This window comes from Emys orbicularis, chromosome 2, assembly GCF_028017835.1.
Source record: "Emys orbicularis isolate rEmyOrb1 chromosome 2, rEmyOrb1.hap1, whole genome shotgun sequence".
In the NCBI taxonomy this organism is placed as follows: Eukaryota; Metazoa; Chordata; order Testudines; family Emydidae; genus Emys; species Emys orbicularis.
In genome coordinates this window covers 16,445,964-16,458,213 of record NC_088684.1, presented here as the reverse complement: position 1 = coordinate 16,458,213, position 12,250 = coordinate 16,445,964, and the positions used below count along the sequence as shown (strand labels likewise).

At 43.7% G+C, this 12,250-nt stretch overlaps 1 protein-coding gene across 1 annotated transcript in view; it reads left to right on the top strand.

Moving 5' to 3' along the window:
- The window catches only part of TG (thyroglobulin), a 203,498-nt gene that overhangs the window by 155,568 nt on the left and 35,680 nt on the right, over nt 1–12,250 (top strand). Inside the window, exons 42-43 of the mRNA XM_065397852.1 lie at nt 9,502–9,666; nt 10,604–10,771. Of these exons, the coding sequence (XP_065253924.1) occupies nt 9,502–9,666; nt 10,604–10,771 (333 nt within the window). The remainder of the gene's footprint in view (nt 1–9,501; nt 9,667–10,603; nt 10,772–12,250) is intronic.

Sequence of the window (12,250 nt, the reverse complement as noted above, 5' to 3'; positions counted from 1 at the left end):
AACACTAGGTTCTGTTTGATCACATAAGAAAATGAGCAAAATCACCTGTATTTTATGCTAGTTATACATAAAGTGCTGTTCTTGTTTTCTTCATGCATTTATCCAATACAGTTCAACCTCCAAAGCCTCTAGCTTGTTTTCTGTAAGGTCCTGCCTTTTCTAGATCTGCAGCTTGGCAGATTGAAACACAAAGCTTTGCCCAAGATCAGATGCTGAGTCTCGCTCCAGCCAGACTCGGTCCATCCCAAGACCCTCCTTTATTCTCAGCCTTTTGGTCCAAAGACTAGCCCACTCCTATTGCAAAATATTTAATGTTTTTGAGCAGACGACAACACATAAACAATGTTGCTCAAAAGCCTGAATGTAGAGCACCTTCTCATTTCAACATCTGTCTGCATTATACCAAGTAATTAACTAAACCTCAGAACACATCTGTTGTGCTCAGTATTATCCCTATGTCTCAGAGGGAGAAACTGAGGCACAGAGCTATCAAATGACCTGCTCAAGATCACTCAGTGAACCCATGAAAGAGGCTTGTACATAAAAGTCTGTAGGTTATTTAAGGTAACTTAATATACCCATTGTTTTCATGACCAGCGTGTGTTCTGAAATGTTAACATCATACGGCAGGATTTAAAAAAACATACTAGAGTTCAGCTGTTGATTAATGTTTCAGCCTTAAAATTGCTGCAGGTTAGAATTTAATTGTCGAGCCATGACACTTAATGAGATGGAAAAGCTCAACAGCCCTAGAAGCTGTTCAATAGGACTTATTGCAACCAAGGGAGAGTGGTTAAATTCCCCTGGTAGCAGGTTGTGCCAAAACTGTGAACCACAGTAATTAGAGGAGAGTTTCCTTATTTTTATGTGCTATGCTAGTGGTTGTTACCTTGAACAGAGGGTAAAGGATTGGGAGGTTTGGAATGGAAGTGGGTTTGCAAGGGTGAGCTCTCACATCTAGTGCTCTTAGAGAGAGAGGTTGACAGTAACCATTGCTCCCTTAGCATTGCATGATTATCACTGCTAGTTAAAGCCTGACTGTAGGATCTGACTGTTTCTGGAAGGCACAGTTCTACGGCAGAAGGTGCACCCCCCCTGCTAGAATTTTCCAGACTGAAGCATCATGTCTCTGGGATCGTTGGAGGAGCCCAGGTCAGGTTCTGTATCAGACTCCATATCTGATCTGGTCACCCTGCTACTCCATATCTAACAGCAGCCCGAGCCTGGTGCAGTTCTTGTGCCCAGGAAGTGCAAGGACTGGGAGTGTGGCGGGCTATCCTCCCTGCTCCTCCCCCGTGTATAGTTGCACTGGGTTAGTCAGAATCTAGCGCAGAGTGTAGCAGTTTGAAGGCTGATGAGGACTCTGAACATGAAATGAGCATTTTTCTATTGGAGAGGGCCAGGGGAGCATACTGTGTAAGGAATATGGCACCGAGCAACAGATGGCATTCACAAAGCTGGATTGAAACACACCTGTCCTTGCCAAAACAGGGCCCAGTCTGATCCAAAACCAGGCAGATTCAGGGTGGCCCGGGGGGGGGGAGGCAAATGGGGCAATTTGCCCCAGGCCCCGGGCCCCACAGGGGCCCCCACAAGAATATAGTATTCTCTAGTATTGCAACTTTTTTTTACGGAAGGGGCCCCCGAAATTGCTTTGCCCCAGGCCCCCTGAATCCTCTGGGCGGCCCTGGGCAGATTTACATGTTTAAAGAGAAGTAGATCAATTCTTGACGGAGGGAGTTAAATGAGACTCCCTACTCTCCATGTACACACTTTTGATTGCTAAGGTTGGGCTCATGGATTCTGCACTGCACCTATGCAACTACAGCAGCCATCTTGCATCTGTACAATGGGTAATACCAGCACTGTAGGCTAATCACATATTGAAAAATATGGTAAACAATGAGATTTGATAGGGGCGTGGCTGTGCTCCCTTCTAAATCAATGAGTTTTGCCGTTGAATTCAGTGGGGAGCTTGTAAATTGTGTTAAAGGCGTTCATATCCTGTTACTGCAATGTACTGGCTTGATACAGTAACCATCAGGCAAGCAGCAAGTGAGTCATTTGAGATACAGGAACACTGTGCTTTGCAGAATCTCCTCTGTTACTAGCAATATGGCATCTGTCGAGAGCTGTGCAGGAAATAAAAAAAGAAAAAAAACCTTACCACCTGCAAAATGTCAGAATTGATGGAAAAAACAGTCTTTTTTTTTTTCCATTTTCAGATATCTCAGTGTTCACAAGCAGATGCTTGTGCAGCAAAACCGTCCCTAGCTCTGACCCACCATATTTCCCCAACATCATCCCACCCATCCGCCAATGCTCCCAGCCTCGTCTGTTCATTAGCATCTTTCTTGATCACCTCTGTGCCTTCTTCACTGCAGCTCCCTATATTTGGTGTGATCTTCCTGAGCTCATCCAGTAGACCCTTCCCACATGTAAGTCCCTCTTGAAGACCCTCTTCTGCTGTGCTGGGAATGTGGAAGACCTTAACATTCTTTTTTCAGAGCATGGCCAAATGCCATTTGACGGCTCTACTTACATGCTGTACTACTTCCCCTCACTTATGTGTGCTTGTCAGCTTCATGACTCATGGCTGTGCCTTCTTGCTTCTTTGTATAACACCTAGCACTCCGTGGGCATTACTGTTAACCAATAATAGTCATAAATACAGCTTTATATTTGACATTGGCCAAATGCAAGCATGGACCATCTCATTAGCTTTGAACACTGGAGTATTTGTTAGACAGATCCCAGTTTTGCCCTTTGGTTTTCTTATTATTGTTGATGTTGTTATATCTCCATGCACGTGCATGGTGTGCTTTCAGGCAGAGATCAAGACAGCTTGAATTGGCTTCTGCTTCATCATACCCGTCCAGAGTAACTCCATTAACTTCAGTGGCAATGTGAGTATCTCAGGGCAGAAGGTAGCCCAAGAAGGATTTACAGTTAGTCCAAAAGCACAAGAAAAGAGCAAAGAGACCATGGTGCATGAGAGGATGTAAGGAGGACAGTGATGGAGGGATACTGCTCTCTGGGAGCACAGTTTCTTGTGCAGTGCGGGTGGTAAAAGCCATTTTCAGTGCAGGTTTTTGGCTATAGCTCGCTGGTGGCTCAGCACTGAAAGACTTGGCAGGCGTGAGTCTTCAGAGTCCATGTGAATGAAGAGAGGTGTGGTTGTTTGCAGTCTGAGGAAGTTGCCAGTTGCAGGCATAGATGAGGCACACAGCCTGCAGTGTCCCTGCACAGTAATACTAAGGTGGCTAGCATAATGCCATCTTGTCATTGAAATGGCCATTCATTACCCTTTGTACAATTGCACAATGTTCACTGTAATGCGTCCTGCTATTTCTGTAAATGGGGCTGGCCTGGAGGGTGCAATGACATTAGTTAGGATTGCTTCACTCGAATGCAGCAATTCATTTTCAGTGAGGTAAGATTTGTTCTTATTTTTTCAAACGGGCTGACAGAGAGGTCAAATGACTTTCCATAGGTCATGGTGAGCCACCCCAGTGCAGATAGCCAGAGCGAGAACTGTGTGTGACTTAAATTCCACTTAAGCCCAATTTTGAGTGGGATTTGTACAGTGAATTGGTCTCATATTGACCTTCTGCACAGGGGCAGTGTTGCTAACTCTCATGATTTTGTTGTAAGTTGCATGATATGTGAGACATTTTTTTCTTAAAGTCTCAGCTCCTGGAATCATATGATTATGTGGGAATCTCAGCTTTCATTTAAAAGTAACTTTCTAGCCCCCATGTGTGCCCAGAAAAAGACTTGAAAATCAGAAGGCAAATAAAAGAACCCCAAATTTATTATTTTAAAGCCAATCTCATGATATTTTGGTGCCTGACTCATGATGTTTGAATGTTTGGAGTTGGCGATACTGGGAATTTCAGCCAGCATGAGTGAACAATTCATTCAATGTTTCTGCGTCTCTCTAAACAGGCCCTCTTTTTTTTAAGCTCATGTCCAATTTATCCCTGGTTATTATTAATAATCATACAGAGACAATGTTTCTATGGTGAATGTGATTAAGAGAAAAGCAGGACCCTCCATATATATTTGTTTTTTCCATGCGTCTCTCTTTAAATCATAGGCCTGTGCTGGTGTATATAGTATATTTCTGTTAAATAGGAGAATTATTTGCTCAAAGTTGAAGCCTTCTTTGTGGGTAGTCTACAGCTTCTGCTCTCACATTTGCTCCTGAGGTCTGCGGATGCGGATGAGGAAATGATGAAGAAACAAATTTTGTTTGTGAATTTGAATTTTGCTTGCCTAACTCTTTTGTTAATAGGAATCTCCCCACCCCGACCTTCAAACAAATTTCAGCAGGCGCACTCCAACCGGGAAAATAATGCTATCACTTTTAAATATTACTGTATTACTCCAAAAAAAAAGAGTGATTAACCATGAGGCATAGTATTGGATCCTATATTAGGTTTAAAGCCAAAGGGCAAGACTTACTTCCTGAATACAAATGTTATAAAAAAAATAAAAAAAAAGCAGATTGAGGAAATGGTCACTACCATGGAAAACAGCAGAACAAACTCTGTTACTGAGCCTGCAGCAAAACTGCTGCTGTTAAAGGAAGAGAAAAGAGATCGCTGCTAGACATGGGTTCCAGAGCAAACCCCCTGAGAAGGTCCTGACCTTTGCAACCCCCTCAAACTTCTGGGAAGCTTGGGTCTTCATTTGAATTTTGCAGTTTGGGCTCAGCTAATATATACTGGAGCGATGCCAATTTACCCCTGCTGAGGGTCTGGCCCTCATTCTTCCCTCTGCAGGAATAACCTATAGGGAGTTTCAGCTTGCGGAGTTGGCTATGAACTTTTGTGTTTGGCTGGGGTGGGGAGAGCAGGGGTTTTCCCCATGGAAGAAGCTAGAGATCCCACTCCCAGAGCATGTAAATACCCAGAGATCAGGAGGGAATGCAAGGGATTTTCTTGCTTCTGCTCTGTTCTGCTATGCAGCGGCCACTAGTTCCTGTTGGCCCATGGAGAGCACAGCTCCTAGAGATTCAGGGATTCCTTTGAAAACTCCAGTGTGTAGTTCTGCACTGCCAAGGGAGAAGCTGAGCTAATCTATACAGGCTCAGGCCATGTATGGATTTGCTTGTCTGGCTTTCCCTGGATTTCACATGATGATGATTAATAATTATGTTTGTTACAATAGTGCCTCAGGGGCCCCGTTGTGCTAGGTGCTGTACAACTCCTGACCCTAAAGAGTTACAATGCAAATAGGCAAGACAGAGGCTGGGGGAGAGGAAGTATTTTCATGCCAAGCCATGTAGTGGCCCAGGTCTCTCAATTTGGACCAGGTTCCCAGGGAAGGTTTGTGAACTGAGTTTCAAGTTAGTGGTGAGTTGTGTGTCATTTCTGATCTCACCGCGAACATTTCACACATCTTGACTCAATACCCCACATAATGCTCCTGCTCATATAGCCCCAATCCAGAACAGAACTTTAGCCTGGGCTCTGAAGTCAATGGAAGTACTCTCATTCTTCATACTGAACATACACACAAGTGCTTTGCTGGGCCACAGCTAATTTTGAAGCTAGTAAGGATTGTCTACTACTCTGGTTTGTACAGTGCCTAGCATAACAGGGCCCTATTCTTACTGGCCTTTAAGCACTACCATAATAACCCTGATAAATAGTCATAACACAGCTATTGCCTGAGCTCTGGGAACAAATAAAGTTTTGGGCTCCTGTAGGAGTAAGAGCAAACTCAGCCCTTATTAAGACGTTGAAGTCAAGGGGGTTCTGATGATTTACACCAGAGGAGGATCTGGTCAGTTGCTTTCTCAGTTAATTGTTTTCATTCCAGTCCTCCTTAAAAATTTGCCAGTCTGAAAATAGCCATATGAAAATGCAGTAAAGGTGGGCACCTAGAAAGCCATATGCTGTGGTGTTGTTGTAGCTGTATCAATACCAGGATATTAGAGAGACAAGGTTAGTGAGGTAATATCTTTTATTGGACTAACTTCTGCTGGTGAGAGAGACAAATTTTCAAGCTATGCAGAGCTCTTCAGGTCTGGGGAAAGGTATTATGGGCTTGTCTACACTAAAAACTTGCATCTGTGCAGCTGCAGTGCATCTGGTGAAAATGCTCTAAGCCAAGAGGAGAGAGCTCTCCCGTTGGCTTAATAACTCCACCTCCGTGCGTGGCGGTAGCTATGTCACTAGGAAGAGCTCTCCCACCAACATAGCGCTGTCTACACCAGAGCTTCGGTCTGTATAACTATGTTGCTGAGGGGTGTGGATTATTCACACCCCTGAGTGATGTTGTTATACCAAAGTAATTCTGTAGTGTAGACCAGGACTAAGAGTGTCATAGCTAAACATGGTGTCAAGTATCAGGGGGTAGCCGTGTTAGTCTGTATCTACAAAAACAACAAGGAGTCTGGTGGCACCTTAAAGACTAACAGAAGAAGTGAGGTTTTTACCCACGAAAGCTTATGCCCAAATAAATCTGTTAGTCTTTAAGGTGCCACCAGACTCCTTGTTGTTTTTATAGCTAAACACAAGGTCGAACAACTAGTTTAGCATAAGTAGTTAGCACATATTTTAAGGGATCATTCAAGGTGAAGTGGCCCGTTAACACCCCTGTAGTCATAGGACAAAAAGGAGGTGGGGGGGGGGGAGGGGGATAGTGGGTTACAGATTGTTATAATAAGCCATAAATCCAGTGTCTTTATTAAATTGATAACTTTGCTAGACACTAAAAATCATGGTCTTAAAATCAGTGTTAACAATCCACTTCACCTTGAATGGTTCCTTAGAATATGCTTACTTATGCTAAACTATCTGTTCGATCTTGTATTTAGCTCTGACACTCGTAATACCTTTCCCAAACCTGAAGAAGAGCTCCAAAGCTTGTCTCTCTCACCAATAAAAGATATTACCTCACTCACTTTGTCTCTCTAAGATCACGGGATACTCATGCACGAGAGGGAAGGGAAAGGAGCAAAGTTGTGGTGGTGTGGGTTGTGGTTCAGTCTATTACTATATGTAACACACATGAACAAGAACAGGAGGTCCGCATGAAGGCTTCTGTTCCACAGTTAGTCTGTGTTGCACATCTGATACAATGGAATCCACACCACAGCAACATGCCAGAGGGACACAATAGTCCTGATTAACTGAGGTTCCTTCATGGGAATAGCTTGCTGGGAAAAAGTAGTCACTCCTATTCCTCGAACTGCTTCAAAACAAAATCCTGGAGTGCATTAAAGAGTGAACTAGACATGGTGCACCAAAACTACGCCCTGGCTGTCAGTCAAATTATTAATAATTATAGTCTGTATCTCTTTAGTCACCCCCTTCATCGAAACACCCACCTTTGTAAAGAGCTATTTGACATCAGCCCCATTTCCCAGACTGGGAAACTGAGGCTCAGAGAGGTTGCGTAACTTGTCCAACATCACAGAGGGTGCCATCCAGTGGATGCTGAGCACTCCTTGAAAGGTGCTGAGCACCCTCCACTCCCAGGGGCAGGCAGAAGTGGCGCCAATTTTAAGTGACAATAGTACTGTGCAGTCATAAGGCCAGACTCTCAGCTGCTCTTAGCTAGTTGCCTGAGTCTCTGCTTCAGCTAGAGCAACCAGGGGACTGCTCTAAATTGTACCTGCAGGCTACTGTCCCTAAAGGACCATCTGTTACCTGGGAATAGCTGAAGTGTGATATTCATCTTCCCCACCCCCACGATGCCTCTTCTCAGCTCTATCATATCCCCTGTGCAGAGGGCGTAGGAACCTGTTATATTGTTTCTACCCCTGCTAAGGACTCCTCCAAAAGCACAGGTTTCTCAGTCAGGGAAGTTTTGGACCGTCTCTTCTCCCTTTGGCCCACACAGGCAATGCAGCAAGCTAGAGAATCTAGCCGGTCTGGCACCTTTCCTCCACTGATCTCAAAGCACTTTGCAATCATTAATGAATTATCCTCACAATATCCATGTAAGGCTGGGATTATTACACATCTAATTATTTGTCTAAGAACACCTGGCAGATCAGTGGCACAACTGGGAATAGAATCCGCGCCCCTTTACTCCCCCTGGCCTGTTTCAACTCAGAGACCCCTTTCTACAGTAACTTCTTCGGCACCAGAAAAGCTGCACTTTACTTCAGGAATCAGACAGAATGCTTCACTACCACAGTCAATGTATATGCTGCTAGAAGCAATGAAATGGACGTGGATGTTTTTAACTCCTATGCACGGCTTCTCAGAGACCAAATATTAAAAATACATTTACTTTTTTTTCTTTGCCTCTGTTTTTGTGTTTTGCTGGGTGTATAGTTTTGTATTTAACATGTTTTATATTGAAAAAAGCTAATCAGCTGAGGCGATCGGCTTCTCTGGGTTTTTTTTAAAGACGGAAGTGCATCTGAGCAATTATTATAGTAAACTGATCTAAACGTTTGGAAATTAGAACTGACTCATTTTTAACTATGTCACTGCTTATTCCAGCCCTGATGTTGTAGGTCAGATGCTATCAGGCTATGCTAACATACCTGCATTTTGAATAAGTGGCTTTTGTGGTTACTCAACGACATTATGACATCCTTTCCCAGTGAGCTCTTTTCCAAACACGACCCCAGCTGTGACAGGTCTGGGGAAGTGGTCTGAACATGGGATTGGAAGCCAGGAACTCCTGAGTTCTCGGCTGGGCTCTGTGGCTTTGGCTCATAATTTAAATATTGATCCTACTCTGAAGAACACTGTAATGTTCTATATTCTCTGTATCTCAAAAACTTCTACATCAAGCTTTAAAGTACAAAGGAGATTCCCCATCCCCACAAATGTTAGTCCTGCAAACTCACCTTGAGTTTTGAAAGTCAAAGCCGGCTTCTTTCCTGCTCATGCTTCATCATCACTAGTGAAGAATCCAGGTCCCGCTCCCCTAGTATTGTTGGAATTGCAATGCTTACAGATATAAGAGGCGAACAGGGTATGATAGTTAGATTGTAAGATCTTTGTGGAGGCTCATGGCCACCTGTGTGTTTGCACAGTGCCTAGCACAAGGGAGCAGTGATCTTGGTTTGCATCCTTTGGTTGCTCGTGTAGCACAAATAAGGAATAACAGTAATAATTAATAAGTGACATTAGCTCAATGAAAGTAGTAGCCATTGCTTAAACTGCACTAACTCTGAGATTTGTGAGACCACAGTAATAATATATACCACTTTCCATCTAAAGGTTTCAAAATGCCATGAGGTGGATTGTTGTCCCCATTTTACAGATGCGGGAACTGAAGCACAAAGAAATTAAGTGACTTGTCCAAGGTCTCACAAAAAAATCTGTGGTAGAGTTGGGACTAGCACCCAGCCCTGCTCTCTCCTCATCGTTTGCTTTAATCACTAGACCATGCTGCAGTTTTTGCAAACTCCATTTTTCAGTCAGTGACTGAGCAGATTTTTTTTCCCCCGTCATCTTCTCCTCATGCAACAGGGAAGCACATGTTGACAGGATCAACTGACTTGGTGTCTGTTTTCTCTTCTAGGGAGGATCTGCTTTTTCCCCGGTGTCGGTGATTAGTGAGAAGAAAGCTCAGGACCAAGTGGCAGTTCTGGCTAATGAACTTGGATGCCCTTTGTCCAGCAGTGAGGAAATTGTATCCTGCCTCCGCCAGTTGCCTGCCAATGTTCTCAACGATGCACAGACTAGGGTGAGCCATAGCAATATATGTGACTTTGTATTATAACTGAAATGTAGGCTGCATGTACAGCAACTTGCAGGAAGAATTTTTAAAAATGTTGGGACAGATCCTTAGCTCGCATAAATTGACATTGACTTCAGTGGAGTTACCCTGATATCCACCAACTGAGGCTTTGGCCCATTGATACTTGTGGCCTGATTCTCAGTTAAACTAAGGCTCCTTTGCATCGCTTTGGCAGTGTAAACGTGTCTGGAAGGGAGTTTCAATGATCCCTGTCAGGGTGGGGAATGCCTGGCCTAAGTGTCAATGGAAATCAGACCCCTAGTTTCCATGAGAGTTCTCTGCAGAAAAGGCGGTGTGAAAAGATTACTCTGCTTTGCATTTAACTTAACAAAATGTAATGCTTATGAAAGATGCCGCGCTGACAGTCCTGGAGGCTGGAGTCCTTCACACCCAGGTAAAGAAGAGGCATCAGCAATACAAGTTTCTCAATCACACCATCGCGTTGGGCCTCACCCCTAAACTAGAAGTAACAGCCCTAGGAACAATGGAGTCGTTTATTCTCTCTGCCTGTTCAGCTCTTAGCTCCTCTGCTGAGGCTATCAGCAAGGGCCCCCGTTCCTTCCAGTTGTGATTTTGGACTGTGTTACGTGAACACTTACCCATTATGAGGCCATCAGCTTAATTCATCATTTCAGACAGACAGACAAACAAGCCGTGGTCAGGTGGGAATGATGCGAAGTCCTTCCTAATCTGGTCTAGCTGCTCACCACTGGAAGGTCCTGTATCTCCTTACCAATGCCTTGGTCTCTAGGAGAGCACTTTTCCCATGTAATGGGAGTTTTACCATTGATTTCAATGGCCGCAGAGTCAAGCTAATGCTGACCACTTTTGAAAATCCTGATCATGATTGTACTGTACTATTCTCTGTTCCCTTTCAACACAGCTCCTCGCCATAAGCGGGCCATTTCAGTACTGGGGCCCAGTGGTTGATGGAGTCTACCTTCGGGAACCTCTAGCTGCAGCCCTGCGGCGTTCTCGACTTAGGAAGGTGGATCTGCTCATTGGAAGTGCTCAACAAGACGGGCTGATCAGCAGAGCTAAGGCAATTAAGGTAGGCATAGATTTACTGTGCAAAAGAACGATCAACTCTTAAAGCACTTAAGCAAATATTAACGAAGAGGATCTGTGCTGGCAGGAAAGAGACTTTTTGGCTTTCATTATTCTTGAATTGGACTCCATGCAAATACACCAAAGCATTGTCCTTCATAAAGAAGTGCTGTTTTGACTAGCCAATGGAAATATATGTCCTATTTATGCAATAATACTGTAGTTCAGGGAAGGGGCAAAAAGTTGGGAGACCAGGTTGGTTTAGCTTGTATTTTGCATGTGTCTGCATGTCTTGTAGGTCTCTGAAAAGCATGTAGTATTCATTTCTCCTGTTGTATGTTAGTGTGTAGGTGATACTTTAAGATTAATTTGGCTGTTGGGTTTCTCTAGAGTAGGGATGGGCTCAAGTCAAACTCCTGCATTTAGACCCTGCTGACCTTTATTGAGGATTCAGAATCTAAACCCAGATATGGGTCCAAAATTCATAGGTTATTCCCCTCTCCAAATCCTATCTTATGTTTTTGCTCATGGATTGTTGCACTGGTTTATTTTCTATATCATTGCTTGTGCTTTTCTGTTTTGTGAATCCTCCCCTTTCTTATAAGGATGCTTCCAAATTAGAACTGCCCATGAATGGAAATAGCATCTGCGGATACATGAGCTAGGTTAAAAATGAAAAGGGTTATCAATCCTTAAGCATCAGGGCACAAACTGATCACCCACTGGGGACATTTATCTAGTATTACACAAATAGTCCTACTACAGGGGTGTACTACTTTCCTCTGCAGCATCCGGCATTGGCTGCGTTAGAGACAGAATCCTGGACCCAGTGGTTAAATAGTCCCTTTACCTAATGGCAATTACTCTGTTCTTATAGCCTGTTGAAATGATAGCACAAACTATATATGTGACTTTGTATTATAACTGAAATGTAGGCTGCATGTACAGCAACTTGCAGGAAGAATTTTTTAAAATGTTGGGTCAGATCCTTAGCTGGCATAAATTGACATAAACCTGTCCCTTTCAGCTTTCTCTTCATTACCCTGATATATAATTAACACATGCATTCAAGAGCGAGGTACATTCCTGCCCCATAATGCCAAACTCCCTTTAAACTAGTGGTTTTTGTTTACAAGTGAGCAGACCCCCTGGAGACATTCTCTCCCTCTCTCATTGTCTGTTCCTCTCTCTCCATATTTACTTCCGGGACCATCTATGCAAGAGTATCAGTGCAGAGCAGTATATACAGAAGGACTAGAGTATTCTTCAGTAATTGTCCAGAACAACAAACAAAAACTTATAGTATACTGGAGCGTAACCACTGAGTTAATGGGAGTTTGGGTTGTGTACGAAATGGAGAAATGGGCTCAGCAGTGCTATTGGCTAGGAGTCTTTAGAACATCTGCTCTGACCTCCTGCGTTACCCAAGGCAACAGAACTTCAAACCGTCACTGTAACTCTTACTAACATTGCTACAGTGCTC